The sequence below is a fragment of the Rhododendron vialii genome, chromosome 12a (genome assembly GCF_030253575.1).
Source record: "Rhododendron vialii isolate Sample 1 chromosome 12a, ASM3025357v1".
Classification (NCBI taxonomy): Eukaryota; Viridiplantae; Streptophyta; class Magnoliopsida; order Ericales; family Ericaceae; genus Rhododendron; species Rhododendron vialii.
In genome coordinates, this window is record NC_080568.1 from 24,197,499 (window position 1) to 24,216,529 (window position 19,031).

Genomic DNA, 19,031 nt, shown 5'->3' on the forward strand with positions numbered 1-19,031 from the left:
AGTGCATGGTTGAAGTTAACAATCCTGACGTGACCAACATCCATTCAATGTATGCTTAAAAAAAAATTCAAGTTTAAAATTATATGAATTGTCCCTTTTATACAAATTATTCATGTGTTCAATGATAATTAAGTAAATTAATTTTTAAACATACGAGTTAATCTTAGTAAAGACTACGGAATGAACGGTTCACATTAGTAGTATATAAGTCCAATAGGTCGAAACCGTTGAATTCTACGGATTCTGAAAAGCTAGAAAAGAAATGAATATATGATATTGACCAATTTAAAAATAAATAAATATAACTCGGTCCACAATGTCAACGGTAAACTAACCAATACAATCGTGGATGAAATGAATACAGTTTGACTATTCTTTAATCGTGAAAACAGTTTTTTGAATGGTGATGTTTTGAAAAATGATAAATTTCAACAATCGTCCCTTTAGTTTCACCCAAGTTCCAATTTGGTCCTTTTGGCATCAAATTTGTTTGGAACATATGAAAAAATAAGAGGGAGATAGTAGAAAAATAAGAAAATTCAATTTTGCGCACAATATATTTTGTCTACATTTTTCTCACACTTTTCTTACTAGGACGTGCTTGGGATAGGTGTAGATACAGATTTTAGATTTTAGCTTTAGATTTTGTTGCAGATTTTGGATTACAAATTTTAATAAAAGTTAAGAAACCTATTTTGTTGCGGTTGAGAAATAATGAGAATTTTATTCTTTTTTGACAATTTGTGTTGCAGAATCTAAAAAACTACTCACTCAAAACCAGATTTAGGATTTTGAAAATCTCATTTCTTTTTTAGCTTTTTCAGAATCCGTAGAATTCAAGAATTCATTCTCTTGAATTTTTTACGAACACTACAAAGTAATTTTGAAAAACTTGAATCTCAAAATTTGGGTGGGGGGTGGGTGGGGGTGGGTGGGGGGGGGAATCTCCCGAACACGTACTTAATTCTATCCTTGCTTTATCGTAACCTCCAAACAGACCCTCAATCTTGACCCGACGTGGTTATTATCACTCTAGTTAGTTTGTGTAAATATAGTGTCATTGTCTTTACTATGTTAGCCGTTGGTCGTTCGTCTATTTTGTAATGCTTATTGCTCATCAATGACATATTCTTCCTCTTTACTTCTTTATCGTTGATCATTTTGTTAGCTTATATTATTGCTTGCTTGTAGTTGGTTGTTACTTGACTGTTGTTGGTTTGACAAACAGTACTTGACTACTACTCTAGAGTTATTTGGAGCTTGGTGTGCTTGCTTACTGTATTGATAGGAAGTGCATTCAATGTCACGCGACTACGACCACCAATCGGAGTGCATTCAATGTCACGCGGAGCCCACTTCGGGTCGAATGATCTGAGCGAGCAGTTCAATTAATTTTTTTTAAAACCGAGTAGATCCTTAATCTAAATGAAAAATTAAAAGATTGGATCGAGCACCTACACGTATCGAATTAAATTGGTTTTTCACGGGTTCAATCGGGTTTTTAAGTATTAAACGGCCCGAATTATCTGTGCGAAAATCCGGAGTGGGCTCTGCATGACAGTCAGTGCACCGTGCTATTGTCAGTTCACATAGCATTTTTCATATCTTGTATTTTTTGATATTTGGACCTTGTTCGGTTTGAGTTTTGAAAGAATTTTTTTTTAGAATAACGAGTAGAGAAATGTAGAGAAAATTTATTCTATTGCGTGCACAGTAGTTTTGAGGTTACGTTCGACAACAAGTTCAATTTAGTGACTCCGTTGGTGATTTGTAACGGAAATGATCCACATGAACTCGAGCTCCTCAGATGCGGTTTTCTAGAAATCGAATCTGCTTCCTGATCGGATGGCAGGAGATGCAGCAATATCGCCGCTCGTCAGCCTCGCATGCACCAATCTTCGCCCATCAGTCTCACCACCTTGGATTACGTTGTTTCTTCCTCAATTATTACTTCTCCGTCACCGCCACTACAGAACTAGCTACAGTGGACGCTTGAGGCTTGTCACCGTCCAACGTGCAAAGGTTTCCCCCTCTGTACTCTCCCTGAAAATTTATGGGTCGATATATGTGTTTACAGTCTGGTGGTTAAAGTCAGTTTGTCACAACCCTGAGGGTTAGTCCAGGTGGTTAGTGGGTGTTCCCACACAATTGTTTAGGTTCACCATTGGACCAGCCCGCAAGAAAGTAATTTATTGTGAATTCTCTAGTCAAAGCGTGATGTCCGGCCTTTGATTGTGGAGGTGCGCATAAGATGGCTCGGACACTAACCTATATCAAACAAAACAAAAAAAAGGTCCTATTTTTCATACATAAGCATTTTTGTGAGAGAGAGAGAGAGAGAGAGAGAGAGAAAAGAGCAGGAGCAGCAGCAGACGAGGCTGAGTGAGAGTTGTAATTCATATTGGACCAGTTTGTTCGACAGGAGTAATAGTGAAAGTTATATACTTATATATAACCCAGGCGTCCTAATACTCTGTTGCATATAAAATCCAAAGAAATTTTTTAACCGAACCGTGAATTTTTTAACCAAACTCTTTGATACATAGTCTAATTAGATGGCCAAACAAACTTGCCCATTGTGATTGTGTAGAGTGGATTGTTGTTCCTCTCACTAGAGACGTAAGCACAATGTCAAACCACATATATCTTGTGTCATGATGTCATTTTGTTTCACTGTATTATTGGTGGAGTTGATGGAATGTCTTGCTCTTACATAACACCTTTGGGGTTGTATATGCTGTTAATTTGGAAGCGACTTGGATTTTTGTTAGCAGTTGAATGGTTCACTGGGGGAAGAAGAATTGGAGAATGATGAAGCTTTCTCTTATAGCAGCGACGCGATTGAGGAAGAATACGAGAGTGATGAAGAGGATGACACGGAGAGCAGTGTTGATTTGCTATTCAGATTCCTTCACAGGATGTTTAAGAAGGTCTCCAAGCGTGTTAGAAAGGCCTCTCATTCCGTCCTACCATCTGTAGTTCCTCCACAGCTGGTAAAATTTCACCACTCGGTATATATTTACTTATTTAGGTATATGTACATGTGTCCGGCATTCATGTACTCACGCATAGTACTCAATTATCATGGTAATTTATTGTTGATGATAACCAGACTAGTTTCCAGTGCCAATGTGTTAATGAAACTTATCTTTGATGTTTATTGCTTCTCTTCAAATTTTGCTTATGTCTCAAGAGGAATTGACAAGTGAGTCTGAATCTATTTCAAACAGAAAATTAACAATAGGAAATTTGCAGTAGGCCTCAATTGCATCCTGACCCCCAAGCTTCATGTGGGCATGTGGCATGGTCATTAAGGAAGGATTGTGCTCGGGCAAATTTTTGCATGGGCGGTTTCATTAGTGACTCATGATTTCAAATGAAAAGGAAAAGTGGAAAACAGTCAAAGGAAAAGAATGCATGTCAATTTGTTATTGGATGGTGGAGTCAGGAGTGGATTTAAGTGGGGGCACACGCCTCCCGAATATATTCCATATAATTCCTCTAATAATCTTGTATATTCCATATAATTCTGTAGGTGTCCGAATACATTCAGCATACATACTTGTATATATCTCAAAAACCTACTCTAAAAACTTGTCAATGTCAATGGAAAACATACTTAAAAAATTTGTCCAACATTTTGTGCTCATTTTTTGATACCTTTATTAAAGGTATGTGTTATAAACTTTTGTAGTTAGTAGTGCATATCTTAGGCCATCCACAGTGGTATAATCAAAAGTCAATTATTGTTAAAGTTAACAATATTGGTACAAAAAATGGCTCACAATGGTATAATCAAACTTAACAACATCCTTAGAAATAATCAAATTTTGGGCTTTGGATAACCAAAACTAGCAACTTTTTTCAATAATCAAAATTTGTGAACCCCACACCACATAAGTTAACTGGTTCCAAAATTATATACACGCGTATTTCAATTAGTATTTTCTTCTTCTTCTCTTCTTCACCTGTTTTATATTTTCTTCACTTCAACCACAAACGTTTCTCTTTTTTTTTCCTCCAAAAGTGAAACTCATATTTCTCGATCATCTACAATTTAACCCATCGTTGTTGGATTAATGTATTTCACTCTTCTTTTTCGTTTCTATTTTAGGCTGCATTCTTATGAACTTAACTTAAACTTAACTTAAATATGAAAATTGTCTTTATTTGAATTTTTTTAGCATTTGTTAGTTTTGCATCAAATTTTTATGGGTTATTAATTCGTCTTGACAAAAGAAATCGGAAAAGTAATTTTTTTTTTTTACTTTTACCCAATTATTTTGAGAAATAATCACTTTTTAGCAACAAAAAAAAATGATTTTTTCGACTAAAAAGTAGTTATTCTTTTTTTGTTCCTTCACCTATGGTTGAGTAAATGAAGAACTTTGCAAAAACAAAAGGAAGAATCTTGCCTTCTTTTCCAAATTCAAGAACAGATCTGATTTTTTTAAAAGATTAAGAGAGTGGTGGATTTGTGATATAGGCTACATGAATAGGAAGAAAAAAAAAAGTTTTGGTGTTGTTTTGATAGATAACACTAGGAAGAACACCACATGTTTGATATATTTTTTCCCAAAAAAAAAAAATTTAATGGAAGGAAGTGATAACGGAAAACAGAGGAGAAGAGAGAGATTGTGTGAAATTGTAGTAGACCTCTTATATATTTTGGTTATGGATTAGAAGTGACCATTGTGAACCTCAACATTGTTAAGCTTAGCAACCTCTTAAGTGAATAATCAAAAGCTGATATGTCAACTTTTGATTATCCATTTTTGATTATACCACTGTGGATGGCCTTAGTTTACCATGATATTGTGGTTGACTAGCAAAATAAATCTCCACAATTACTATTATTATTAAGGTGCCCCCACAAGGCTAAATTTCTCGGTCCGCCACTGGGTGGAGTTTTAGTTTTATCTGGATATGGATCAACTTTGGCTAAGTAATATAAAAAAAATCATCGATTGGGTGGCAGTTTTATTTGCAAAGCATGGGGATTTGAGCGCAGCAAGTTAATCAATGCTATAGGATTTTCTGTTAATTTTATATCTCTGGTGCCTCAATGTTGAGGTATGCTATGGTAGTTTCAATGAGCAATCTCTATTGCAATACTCTGCATTGAAAGAATTTATGTTGCTCATGCAAATTAAATTTCTGGGGAAGTTCCTTGGCTGGAATCAACTAGATTGGCTGTGAGTTAAGTTATTCTCCCTTTTTACGAGACATATTTCACATGACAAGTTATACTCTACTTATATGACCTAGAATTCTCATTTGGAAGAAACCCTTCCCCTTTTCTCTTTCATGGATGTTTGATATTTTCTTGTGGAGGTCCGCGAGGATTGAGGGACGGGTTTGAGGTTTAATTTTGGAGCTATGTTCCATAAATTTTCTTGGGCAAAAGTCCTTTTCATTCCTCTAGTGTAAACACAATGTTTTTTCCTTGATTATGGAAGAGAATCTCAGTTGTGATTTCTAGCCAGTGTTACTTTGACGCTCATAATAGAAGCACGTATGGTTCCCTCCATGTGTGAAAGTTAAACAAACCAACTTGAAATAACTTCCCTTGTGCTGGAATACTTATTAAAATTTGGTACTCCCTCCGTTCCAAATTGGATGTCAATTTTTTATATCTGTACCAATTTCAATTCCTTATATCTTTCAATATGGATCTCAAAAAATATGCAAAATGGATCTTGTTTGATAGTTCTCGATTAGTTCTATTATACAAAGTTTTCAAACTCATGAAAAATATTATAGATTGTAAAGATATAAGCGATGAAAAATAACACGAGTTTCAAAAATTGTCATCCTTTTTGGGACGGAGGGAGTATTTTGTTTTCACCGCATTATGTAACCATTCATAGAGCCCCTTGCTGTGAAGAAAGATGAGTGTATTTATTTTAGCATTTTTAGAGCATCCACTTCATTTTGCAGCAAGCACCTGCTTACATCTCCCTTTTAACTGAAACATCTGGCATTCTGGTATAAAATCTGTCATCGCTTGAGATTAATCTGCAGTGGAGCAATGACACACTGTCTATGCTTAGATGTTGCCAGAGTTAATCTGCTTTGCATTGCCTTTTGATCCTATAATAGATTGTGTCTTTCAACTAGCGAGCACGCTTTCTTTTTTATTGTTCTTTCTTGTAATCATATGCTGATGAGTAGAGGATGACCTAGCTACTTAAGCAAAAGGTGGAATGCAAGGAAGCACGAATAATAAATCAATTTGTTGCATGGGGTTTTTACATCATGCATCCTGGGCAGATGGTAATTTTTACAACTGTTCCACCAATGTGGTTATTGTGCCCCTTGGTGGTATGGAGCAATACATTTAAACACAAAATCATACCATAACTAATGAGTATTTTGTCAATAGGTGTTTGTGGCATGGCAATTTGCCTTCTAACCTGACTGTCATTGACATGCTACTACGTTGGGTCTTGTGACTCTTGTTTGTGTTTGTTCGTGATAGGGATGAAAATTTTAACCGAAAAACCGAACCAACCTACCAAACCGAACATTTTTTGCTTAATTCGGTCGGTTTTAGTTTTGTGTCGGTTTGGTTCGGTTCGGTTTCGTATTTTTAAAAAAAATTTGAACTTCAGTTCGGTTCGGTTTCAAGGAAACCCAAACCGATTTGAACCAAACCGAACCGATAATATTAACCAGGCTTCTCTTTTAATCCTAGCCGTTGAGATGTCCATGTAATATGCATATTTCTTTTTCCCCTGTACGTGTTAGGAGTAGATCTGACCAAAAGACCCCAATATCCTAATTTCTCTGAACTTTTGCCCACCGCCTCCCACCCTTCCCCTTCGAAACTAAAACATCCATGGCTGATCACTCTCTCTGTGCCATACAAGGAATATCTTGGTTGTATAATGAATGAATGTTCGAATCTTAATTTTGTGTTTGTTGATTTGGGACAGTTCGTGACCTTCAAACCCACCATTGAGAATGGAACTTGATCTCTCTCTCGAAACTTACACAGCCATGGCCTGATATCTCTCTCCCTCTCTCTTTTTGAGCACACGAAGGCAGAAGAACCGAAGAACAGATTGCAAACTCTCTTCTCTCCCCATGATTTGGTTTTTGGCGTAGTTAAGCCCAAAACCGACCAAACCAACCGAACCGAATGGTTTTCTTAAAAAATAATCTGTTTTGGTTCTTGATAATTGAAAACCGACTGTATCGGTTCGGTTCCAAAAGTTGCAGAAAACCGACCGAACCGAACCAATTTCATCCCTAGTTCGTGACTACTTTGTGTTATGTAAAATCGTAGATGTAAGCCTTGATTCGGAACATGAAATTGATCTGAGGTCACATTGGCTGTCATGGACTCATGATGCCTACAACTGGTTATGATGGATCATGGGTTTTAATCGTTCTTTACGCAAATTACATTCACCATTTGGTTACGGAAGAGAATCATTCCTGTCCTAGCTTGTTAACTTTCATGGATTGTTCCCTTTCTTTAGGTATTCAAAATTGTGATTTGTTTTCACTCTCTGTTTAGCTTCCAACTAGCTAGTTAATTATCGTTCTTTCTCTTATCCCTACCTCTACTTCATTTGGGGGATACAGGTTTCTTTTGTAGTTGATGGGGTACTTCTTTTGGCTTCACTTTCTACCCTGAAGGCCCTTCTTGAGGTATTGCTTCACCATTAATCCCATCACACAATTTTCGAGTAGCTTGGATCTTACTGCTAGCTTGTAGCTCGTGTTAACCTCCTATTCATACAATCAAGAAAGTGCATGATGAACTCTTGGAAATGTTTTACTTCCATTTTCCCTTTGGGTAGAGGTGGGGTTATTTGTGGACTAGGTTATTGGAAAAACAACATTAACTGTTAAGGGAAAAGGGGGGGGGGGGGGGGGGGGGGGAAGAGAGAAGTTAAAAGAGGAAAGGAAAATGGAGATTCTCGTTGTAGTGCCAAGTGAGACACTGCACAATCTAGGGGCGGAACCACATCCATGACTGAACTTGAACAAAAGAAAGAAAAGTTCGTACTATCTTAACAATGTCGGGCATAGTTCTTAACATATATGCCATATGATTTGGATATTAATTCAGGAAAAGCCAAGTAAAAGTTTGGTCCATGTAAAATCCAAGTAATTTATCTTGTCCCTTGTAATTTCCTCTTGATCATTTAACAATACTTAACTACTTATAATTTTGCCCTCCCTCGGATGAAGATCCTGGTTCCATCCGTGCATTAACCTGAGATTTTTGCGAAATTGTCATATGATATATAGTAATCTATGATCACTCGTTCATTTACAGTACCTAATGGCTCCTCCTTGTTTACTAGTTCTGCTTCTTGTTGTTTTATAAACTTCAACACATTGATGGGTAAATTAAGCAAGAACTGAGTTTCTACATGGTGATGAACGTTGTTTGTAGGTGGCCTGCACCATTGGAGGCACTGTATTCGTGGTAATCCTCCTCCTACCTGCGATTTGGGCAACTACTTCCTACTTTCAAGCAAGTGGGGGTAATAATTTCAGCCAAAGTGGCACTTCCTATGGTAGAACACAACCAGTAACATAATCTGTAACTCTCTGGAGCCATCTCCATCTCTTTTTGTAACGCTTTTAGTCCTTTGAGGTTTGTATAGTCGTAGAAGATTTAGAAAAACATACTCTGGCTTGCAGTGTCGCAAACTAGATTTGCATCTTTAATTTAATGGCTTTACCTGAGTAAGAACCGTGGCGTGGCCCTTTGCTTTATCCTTGCAAATTTAAGGGTCTTTGTTTGTCAATTGGAAGTCGAATGAGTCAAATGCTAAGCATGGGATTTGCGAGGCGGTATGACCCTACCTACTTTCTCCTTCTTTGGTTCATATATTCAAGGTTGCATAGTAGTCTTAAGACAACTTACTGAGACATGAAGCTGGCGTTTCGGACAAGCATGTCGTGAGCCACAGAAAAACAAAAACAAAAATCATGCACGTCATGGCTGGAAAAATGATTGTTACAAATGTTGCGGATTTCCGACTTGTGTGAGAAACCTGTTTGATTGGACAGATCGGACACAATATTTGGTTACTAATCTCATGGAACTAATTGCTACGTATCTATTCTACAACCAAATTAACAAATTACTGTACAAAATTTATGGCAAATTTTGGTAATGTAATACAAACATTCTCTTGCCAGTCTAGTACTAATATATTTGGACAAAAAGAGTCTGCCGGCAGATTATAACTTGATAGGGTATCATGTCCCGTCGTTTTACACCATCTCAAGCTTGTGGCAAGATTTTTTCAACCCTAATCTGATCATCTTTTTTCAATAAACTGGTTAAATGAGTATATCATATTTGTCAAAAAATACAAAAAAAATGTGTATAATGCATTTCTCAAAAACTACAAAACAATATTTGTGTCAAATATAGTAATTAGGATAGTGCAAATACTTACCATTTTCCGGGACTTTTAATTCTCCTGTAACTAGACTCCTGATACCGATTATCATGGGGCCGATTATCATACGGTTGCTCAGAATTTAGCCACACTTTCAATTTCAACAAACAGAAAACCAATCACGAACACAGTTGCGTAAGAAAAAATAACCATGCAAGAAAATATTATGAGCAAATTCATAGAAAATAATCTCTTCCATTTCCAAAAACAAAACAAAACAAAATCGGCACATGAAATTCAAGGTCTAGAAGTTCACAGCACATAAACCAAGCAAAAGAAAACATCCAGAAGTAAACCTAGTAACCACCCTTGAGATCATTGACGACATCATAAGGAATAGGAGTAACAGTCTCCAAGGTTGCACCTTCCACCATAAAACCAGGTTTAGGTCCCTCTGGCTGCCTCTTTGTGCTGATGACCTCGCCTCTTGACTTGGCCTCGGCCTTCAGTTCATCATTCTTCTTCTTCCTCAGTTTGAAATCCTCAGTGCACCTTGAAGGCTGAACATGTTCTACGCGCACATGGATCCTCTTCTTGATAATCCGGTTACCCACCTGTAATAATGTACATCCAGCATGACTTATTAGTTTGATTACACATAGAGAGGGTGAAGGAAAACAAAACGGGCAGAAATGAAAAACGGAAAGTGCTTGATACACAAAAATATTCTCTGCATTCGAAAATGCAAAATCACAATCATATTGAGACTATACGCACAATATAAACAAAACATTATGCAAAGAAACGCAACACATAGATGCAGTGCTGGCATAAATAGCTAATGCAGCAATCCAATACGTTTCACATACTATGGTATGTGATACACTACCCATGAAGGAGAGGACAAACAGGTAAGATAAGAGCTTTATTGCCATACTGTTGACCACCATAACCAGTAAACCTACGTATCAAAGCTAATCCATTACCAACACCAACAGAAATAATCTGTATCATTACCATTATTTAAAGCAAAAATACAAAAGGCAACAAAATAAGTGGCGAACAAGTCGTACTATTTCCTTTTGGCCCCAATCTATTGGTCACACTAACGGGAAAACACTAGAATGTGAAGGGGGTCGCCCATACTATATCACCCAAAGCACCGTACGGTAGAACGATATGTTTAATCCCTCAACCTTGTTGCATCCAATCAGAATTGGCAATCCAAATTTCAACCCATGATCTAATCCGTGAATCAAACATGCCTTCATGGATGAAATGTGATTCTTCTACAGTGGCACCACGGAATACAAGTATATAAAATTGAAACACACACTAAAAATAAATCAATCAATGATACCAGCAATATGCCAAGACAGGAAACTTCATTTTACTCTAATCCAAGTCCACTAGACAAACTATTTTCCACCAAAGAAAAAAATGATTAGCAGGACTATGGCTTCTACATTCGCTATACACCACACCATGAAACACAACTCAAATACTCGTCGAATCACTAGAAAACTAATTAGACGCTTCGAAACACGATACAGATTATGTTACAGTCACATATAGTACATTACATAAACGAACAAAAGAACACACTTCATTTCAGCTATAAAAAAAACCCAAACTAGAAAAAAAAAAAAAAAAAAAAAAACAGATATTTATTCAATAATTTAACAAAAGCATAACATTAAAAAACCCACAGACCAGAAATCCACCTTACATCGTTACATATTATTTACGTATACTAGGAGAGAGAGAGAGAGAGAGAGAGAGAGAGAGAGAGAGAGAGAGAAGACCTGTTTGTTCATTTCGACACCAATGGATCGTTTGGTGACGTTCCAGACCTGTCCGGTGCGCCCATGGTAGAACTTGTGCGGCATGCCCTTGTGAACGGCGCCGTTCACCTTGATGTCGACATAGTCTCCGGTGTGGTAAGTTCTCAGGTAAGTGGAGAGATGGATCGTACCCTTCTTGCGGAATGGCCGAGAGAACAGATCTCTCGTCCTCGACCTCAGCCCGTGACCTGCCGGCATCTTCTCTCTCTTCTCTTTCTCTCTCTCTCTAGTCTGTGTGTGGTGGCGAGGACAGTGAAACCCTAGAGGTAGGGCTTTTATATGCGGCAATTGTGGATGATGGAAAAATGAGAAAATGCTAGGGTTTGGTGCTCTCCTTTTGGTGGTTTGGGCCGTTAGCTGATTCTACGACAGGCCCACTCATTCAACCCAAAAACAGAAGGGCCCAGAAAAAAGGTGTTGGCAACCCAATCGATACCAATAGACGCTTGGGGCTCACTCCAGGTACACGAGTGACCGATAGACGCTTGGGGCTCACTCCAGGTACACGAGTGACATGAGCGGTTCATTAATTTTAAAATAAATTGATCAAGTAATCTTGCACAAAAAATTAAGTCAATCGGGTAATCGTAAGTAATTAATCTAATCTTTCAATTTTCATTCAGAATTCAGGGTGTTGAGAATGTATTCAAAGAGACAAAAAGATCTCTTTGCTAGATCAAGGGTACGTCTGAATTTATCTGTTGGATGTTATTATCACTGTCTCTATAACCACTTCTAATATTTTAGCGCATTCACATCAAATTATTTTCGGATTAGTCATTCTCATCGACGAGGAAAATAGGAAAATTAAAAAAATAAGGATTGAGCTGAAAGTAGAATGAGACGAACAAAAACACAGCAAAAGACACCGAAGAGAGATGATGGATCCAAGGACCTTGTAGTGGCATGATCTCAGCCGTCCATTTCAATAATTAATGGTCCGAATCATTAAAAACACTTTTGGACCGTTGAGATGTTGAACTAAATCCATGTAGTGCAGGGGTGCACTACAGGGTCCTCTAGTACATGTTTTATTGTATTTTATTGTCTTGACTTCTTGTTTTTTAGTTCGTCTAATTGAGATGAGTGATTAGTTTTTGACAAAAAGCAAAACAAGAGATCCTTAAAACACCAATCATTTCCACTATCTCTCTTTGGAGAAAAATAACACATTCGAAATTTGATTCCAGTGTTAAGGTGACAACATCAAATGAATATATCATTCACTTCCATTTGCATGGGTAAAAGATGTAGCTATGTTTAGATGCTCATAATCTTTGGCGAGAATGAGAATTTCATTACCAGAAATCACATTCGTAGTAATTCAATACTTGAACTAACACATTTCGTTGTTTAGATTAATTCAGTAATTGCTTGGAAATCACATTCCTAGCAATTTATTAGAGTAAGTTCACGTCTCCAGGATTACCATGGGGGAGGGGGGAGATCACATTCCCATGGGAGTCCCTTCAAGTCTGTTCCAAACAGAAAAAATCGTGAGGATTTGACATCACATCCTCGTTCCGCCTCAATGTTCCTTCCATTCAAAAAATTTGAGAAACCAGTATTACCCAAACATCACAATTTTGAGAATGTGAAAAAAAGATCTTTTGCAGTCGAGGACCTGAGGTTTCAGTATTCCACAAACCCCCAGTAGAAAGAGAAACAAAAGTACCACCAAGCACATCAGAGACTCTATATTCAACATCCAAAACATATTACTTTCTCATACCTACCAGCAACCAGACAGTGAACATCACCCAAGGGGTCAACAATGAAAACAGTTTAGTTTCAGTCCATTGTGGACGATAGACCAAATGCGAAATATGCCATTTTCGTAGAAATTTTCAGTAATTTCTTATTGCATGAACCTTTAACTTCTTAATACACCCAAATTTAAACAAGGCGTATACAAACGTGTAAGGTTTACATTCTAAACAAGCAATTTTACAACATTTTGTAGGACAGACTGTTCAGATACTGGAACAGAGAATGTGAGGCGACAAAAACATTTTCCGAAAAACCAAAGAAATGGAGATAGTCGTTTATGAATTTTAGGAGTCTAAAATGGTACTAAGCATGGTTCCATGCCTGATGTGCAAAGGAGATGAAGCCTCTATTTGATTGGGTATGTGTTGTTGGCACTCACTGAAGGAGGAAGTGTGGCCTCTTTAATGCCTTTATTAGCAATTGATGTAGTATAGCTAAATTATGTCGTTCTTTCAAAGCTACCGCCAATCTGCATATGCAACCATTCTGGTGATGAACTCCTTTCATACTCCCTTGTAGCTTGTGAGCCAAACGCCGCTCCAGCTGTGTCAAATGTTTGTTGACCAAACTGAAACACAATATCAGCTTGTTGTAAGAAACTTGGAAGGAAACGAAAGGAAGGAGAGGGAAGGATCCGAAGGAATCTCCACATACACAAGCACACATACAAAAAGACAAAAAATCATCCATGAATCTGTATTTTGACAAAATTGAATAAACTTAATCCAAACTCGAAAGGATAGTTTTATGCCTCCAGCCATTGGTCGAATTCATTTTGGGACCCATCGTACTGACCTTTGTGGTAATAAACAAAACATGGTAGAATAACGTGGTCACAATAGCATTGCTAATATATCTAATCCCATGTAGTACTTTTGAGTAGCTAAAACTATCAAGCTAGTGCACAAACACTGTATTAGTTCACAGTACGCAAATGATGATATAATCCAAAGACTTATGGATCATAGGTGTGGTAATCACTCTGTTCCCAATGTACATGGTAATTTTCAAAGTCAGTAAAGGGGACTTAAATAATTTAATTGGAATGAAAGATTTTTCATACACCAACGGCTGACCTAGCGGCATAATGCAGTCTGTTTTGGGCCCACTGGCCTCATGAATTGGTTTTAAGTTGTGCTATAAATCCCAACAAATGCTCAGTATCCCTATCTTAGTTCAGGTTCACACGCCCTCCCAAGCAAAACTCCGAACTCTACCAATTTCCATTTGCCAATTATCAGACAACCAGACACTCCCGTATCCTCTACCCTCTGGGGCAAGACCCTCAATGATGTGCCACTACCACTTAAAGGCAAAGCATCCTCGATCTTACCACAATCTAACATAGTGGTATTTTCAGCTTCGGATTCACAGGCTCCTAACGCATTTATTCGCTGGTACACTTGTACACACCCAAATTATGCACATGCAAATGTGCGGGCGCAGTACAACAAGAAGTTACAGGAAAGGAACTGTGGAGCAAAAGAGGCGAAAACAGTTGATAATTCAAAGTTTCTTGTTAAAAATTCAAAAATTTAAGACTCACATCTTTTGTAGGAAATCTTTCAGGGCCAGGTTCCATTCTCGAATTTACCGCTTCAAGCTTCATTGACAAGAACTACAACCACCACAAACTTGTCTTATTCATCTTCAAGTTCAAATGGGAACAAAATCAAAATTTAACAGCACAGTAAATCACGATGAAAAGAAGCATGTGTACCTCAACCTGGCGCTGTAGTGACTGTATATAATTAATTATCTCATCAAGGACCAATGCCTTACCAATGACCTAAATCCAAATAAAACCTCATCAAAAAAAAAACCTTGGCAAAAAGCATATCACCTTCATGCCTTAGAAGAAAAACAGAAGGTTGATGTGAGCATATCCAGATGTTTGGGGAAATTTCAGAAGCAATAAAAGGGACTTTTCCTATGTTAAACAACCACAACATCCTAGATATATTCATGAACCCAATTGATTAGCTTACAAGAAACTTGTTTTGAGTAAGACAACAATGCATCCATTGCAGAGCAAACATGGAGAAAGAGAGCAATTGAGAGTTCAGCGTGTGACAAGAACCAATAGGATTGTGCTTGTAATAGCTGCATGCCTGGCCAGATTTTGATCCATTACCTTCCATACATTAGGGTCGATACATCTTATTTTCATGGAGTACTAGCAAAAGTTGCAAGCACAAGCAGGGGATTTTTTTTAATAAAAAATAGCACAGGTAGGATATTTCACTTAATACCTAAGGGTTCTCAATGCTATTCATTTCTATTCTATTAGCATCCAATTTCGGTGTTCAGCTGCTTTAGCAGGATCAAGGTCTCCAAACTTAAATAGCAGAAGAGAACAAAAGAAGGAAGAAGAGATTCGTATACCTAAGCACCATCACGCCATTTTGTAAAGCACATAATTAAGCATATGTCTGTAGTAACAATCCAGTCTAATTCATATTTGGACCTGCTGCAGAGCCCTCGTGCAATGAGATTGGTCAGGGTTCAGTTTTGCCTCACAAGTTGGGTAACTTCAGCAAAAAATCTCATTCAAAGTGCCTCTGTTCGCTTTGCTCATATTTTAGAACTCGTGGCTTGGCAAGTTTAAGATTTGTTTCTATTCCGGCTACAAATCAATTACTTAATAAAACTACTAAAAGCAACAATAAAAGAAAGCAGGAAGTCCAACTTAGCAAAAAGCTCCAAAAATTAATCCTCCAAGATGAGGTTTGAAAAATCCTGATACCCACCTTATTACAACCAGGCACCAGATCTTGTAGAATTTTCATTCTCTCACTAATCTTTTCTCTTCTTGCCTGTCCACCAATAACTTCAATTAGAAAACTAAAACAAAAGTTTTAGATTGTTATAGACTACTTAGCCATCGTTGATTCCCAACAGTGCCAAAACTACCTTGTAAAGGAATTTCTAGAGACTGACTTATTGCAATTATTAGTTGAATATTTCCAAAATTGTTTGAGAGTTGAAGAGTATAAAGGTAAATTACTCTTTCTGCTAAGCTGTGGCTATCAGTAGCTTGGCCTCTTCTTGCTCGTACGTGGATGTAATCTTGCTTAGGTGGCTCGGGTGGTTTTGTATTCTGTTCTGTGGGATTGCTTGAATTCGCTTCTGCTTCAACTTTGGAATCAAGATTTTCATCACTAGATCCCCCCATCTTAGTACGTTTACCGTCACAATCGTCCTGTCCAGTTGAACCAAAATCATCACATTACATATTTCTAAACTTCCAATAGTACGTTAATGAGGTGAAATTCATTACTATAAACTAGTTTTCAACTACTGTATCCATATCAAAATTCAAATTCATTAATATATTTTCTCCGTTGCCCAAGACGCTAAGACTTTGTATGGAAAGAGGATTGTAAATGAAAGGATTTGACTTTATTATTCATTGAAAATAGCTCAATTTCCGATTAATTAGTAGTAGCTTACATAGGTATCAGTGAGTTAGAAAGCTTTATCATAACGAATTCGAAATAAATACTAGTATCAATAATGAATTCGAAATAAATACAACTAGTATTAATTTAATTCGAAATAAATACAACTAGTATTAATTTAATCTTCGAGATTTCAAATCCGATGCAAGGCTCCCAATAAAATAACTAAATAAGTACCGTCCTCTCCATGATATGGAGGTTACATGTCTGAATCTCATGAAAGCCAAACATTCCAAACTTTGGGACTCTCCATCCCACGAAGGCCGAATATTCAAAACCTTCGGGCCATTGAAGGATTTGTCTGATTGTTAACTTTAAGCCCCAAAATTAATCGGGATGTGCGCAAACTGGTCCACCTACATAGTACTCCTTCAGCGTGGAATTAAACATACGCAGTGAAGGTTACATACGCCAATCAATGAGAACACAGCTGGCTATATACGTACGAAGTACACATATACTCCATAGAGTCCATGAGATATAAATACGTAGTGTGCATATATTACGCGTGTATTAGCTACTGATAAATTTTTTGGACTAAATTAATTTCACTATTTTTTTTTATAACCGGATGTGTAGGCCCGCTTGCACGCCTCTTGACTAATTTTGAGACCCTGAAAATAACAACTAGGCATAACCCCAATGGCTCAAAGGTTTGAAATGTTTGACCTCTTTGAAAATAGAACCTATGATCTCATGAAGGAGCAATTATTGCTTTCTCATAACTATTTAGCCAAAACGGGTTTAAAAGAGTGCAATTATAAAAAAGATGTGAAAATCAAGCTTTTGGTCATAATTTCTCACTTTTTAAGAAGAAATAATTCATTCCAATAAAAAAGCTGAATAGTTAAGTCGAAAATCTAACAAGAATTCATATAAAATACCATGGCATTGCCCCCCGTCGATACAGCCTTGGCGGACTCTTCCTCCGGATTCGGATCTCGCCGCTTCTTGGACCCGCCATTCCGAGCCCGTCCGTGATCCGGAACCGTCGGATCGTTTTCGACCTCCCGATTCACATTCACATCCTCCGCAAACAGACCCAAGCTCTGCCCGAACTGCAGCCTCCTCAAGTCCAACCCGCCCCCGGCCTCGCCGCCATTCACTGGAAACGGCCAGATCTCCGCGTAATTGTACCGCGCCGTCTGAAACGCACCCTCATTCGGATCCATCTCAACTCTCCACCCGATTCGGATCCGAACTTCTCATCACAGTCATTTCCAGCGCATTGACAAATTAAACACGGTCTGTCTGGCTATTTGAAGGTTTTTTTTTTTAATCGGCGGGACGAAAATGCAGAGCTGAGATTCAGTGGATCGTGGTACCTACGATGCCCAGTCGCGTATTTATAAATATCTCGGTATTTGAAGTTCTATACTAGTGGAGAGTAAGAGAGTTGAATTACTTGGGCTATTTGAAAGTTTTTTTTAATCGGCGGGACGAAAAAAACAGAGCTAAGATTCGGTGGATCGTGGACACTTACAATACACAGTAGCGTATTTATCAGTGTCTCGGTATTTGAAGTTCTGTACCGGCGGAGAGAAGGAGAGTTGAATTTACTGGGCTTCCATTAAGAGAAACTGAGAGAGTACGTGTGTAGAGAGAGAGAGAGAGAGAGAGGAGGAACAGGAGAGTTAAAGCTGTGTGATCTCCTTCGACAGTGGAGGTTGTTGATGTGCGTTCTGTGTCGTCTGGCGCGCGCTGGTTCCCACCACCACACACTGGAAGAGAGAGAGAGAGAGAGAGAGGGACTGAGACTGGACCTCGGGAGCGTAAAAGAAGTGACTTTTGAGTGAGGTTTTCTCGGAGGGTCTAACGCTTGATGACAAGGAGACTTATACTGTATAATTAATCCGTCCTTTTCCCGAGTAGAAACTACTTTCGCTCTCTACCGTCCGATCATTCTGCGATAGCAGTCAACAGATTTTATGTCGGATCGACGGTTGATGGGTTAAGTAAAGGAAACACCGTTCGTACTTCGTAATCTTCCACGGAGCGCGGATCAAAAATAAATAAAAAAAATCTTCCACGGAGCAAGTACATCGAGAGGATTTTTTTAAATTTTTTTATTGGTTTTTTGAATAGTTTACGTAATCGAAACTAAAAATTTTATTACGTAAACTTCTTCTCTCGTTTTTTTTCTCTTTTTTTATGTAAAAATTTTTTTTTTTGAAAAATAATTTTCACACTTTCCTTTTTAATAATGAAACTCTATTTTTTTTTGTCTTTCTGTGAAGCTTTGTGTGTATTTTTTCACTAAAAGACAAGAAAATAAGTAAAATTATCGAATAGAGGAGTGTAAAATCACTACTTTTTTTTATCTACTATATAACAAGAAGGCCATACATTTGGACCAAGTAATTTACAGGAGAAACTTTTGCAACCTATCCTAAAGAAGTATTCCATGGTTGGTGACGACGCAGAATTTTTGCGAACAAACGGCCCAAACTACAAGTATTTTCATATCGATAACATAAGTACTATTGCAATATTTACAAGTATATATTACTACCCGTAACATAGAGAAATAATTTTAACATTTCTTTTTATCGATTGGCACCCTCTCTTTTTTTGTCTTTTAC

General features: G+C 37.6%; 3 protein-coding genes across 6 annotated transcripts; 1 reads left to right on the forward strand and 2 right to left on the reverse strand.

Annotated features, from left to right (window-relative positions):
• Positions 1–1,692: 1,692 nt before the first annotated feature.
• Positions 1,693–8,873, forward strand: LOC131310138 (protein SHORT HYPOCOTYL IN WHITE LIGHT 1-like). 3 transcript variants are annotated; one of them, XM_058336977.1, is made up of 4 exons: positions 1,693–2,022; positions 2,772–2,993; positions 7,594–7,659; positions 8,414–8,845. In XM_058336977.1, exons 1-4 carry the CDS (start codon positions 1,846–1,848, stop codon positions 8,558–8,560), a joined length of 612 nt encoding a protein of 203 aa, XP_058192960.1. In that variant the 5' UTR covers positions 1,693–1,845; the 3' UTR covers positions 8,561–8,845. The 3 variants fall into 3 exon arrangements, with proteins under 3 accessions (XP_058192960.1, XP_058192962.1, XP_058192961.1); XM_058336978.1 differs by having other exon boundaries at positions 1,695–2,022; positions 2,775–2,993; positions 8,414–8,743; XM_058336979.1 differs by lacking the exon at positions 7,594–7,659 and having other exon boundaries at positions 8,414–8,873.
• Positions 8,874–9,609: 736 nt separating this feature from the next.
• LOC131311966 (large ribosomal subunit protein eL21z/eL21y-like) lies at positions 9,610–11,520 on the reverse strand. Its single transcript, XM_058339637.1, has 2 exons — positions 11,180–11,520; positions 9,610–9,988 (listed from the first exon to the last, which is right to left on the reverse strand). Exons 1-2 carry the CDS (start codon positions 11,414–11,416, stop codon positions 9,731–9,733), a joined length of 495 nt encoding a protein of 164 aa, XP_058195620.1. The 5' UTR covers positions 11,417–11,520; the 3' UTR covers positions 9,610–9,730.
• Positions 11,521–13,050: 1,530 nt separating this feature from the next.
• LOC131311965 (transcription factor BHLH089) lies at positions 13,051–18,277 on the reverse strand. 2 transcript variants are annotated; one of them, XM_058339636.1, is made up of 7 exons: positions 17,933–18,277; positions 17,334–17,774; positions 15,996–16,190; positions 15,739–15,804; positions 14,709–14,777; positions 14,535–14,606; positions 13,051–13,556 (listed from the first exon to the last, which is right to left on the reverse strand). In XM_058339636.1, exons 2-7 carry the CDS (start codon positions 17,619–17,621, stop codon positions 13,428–13,430), a joined length of 819 nt encoding a protein of 272 aa, XP_058195619.1. In that variant the 5' UTR covers positions 17,622–17,774; positions 17,933–18,277; the 3' UTR covers positions 13,051–13,427. The 2 variants fall into 2 exon arrangements, with proteins under 2 accessions (XP_058195619.1, XP_058195617.1); XM_058339634.1 differs by having other exon boundaries at positions 17,334–18,277.
• Between the last annotated feature and the right edge of the window lie 754 nt (positions 18,278–19,031).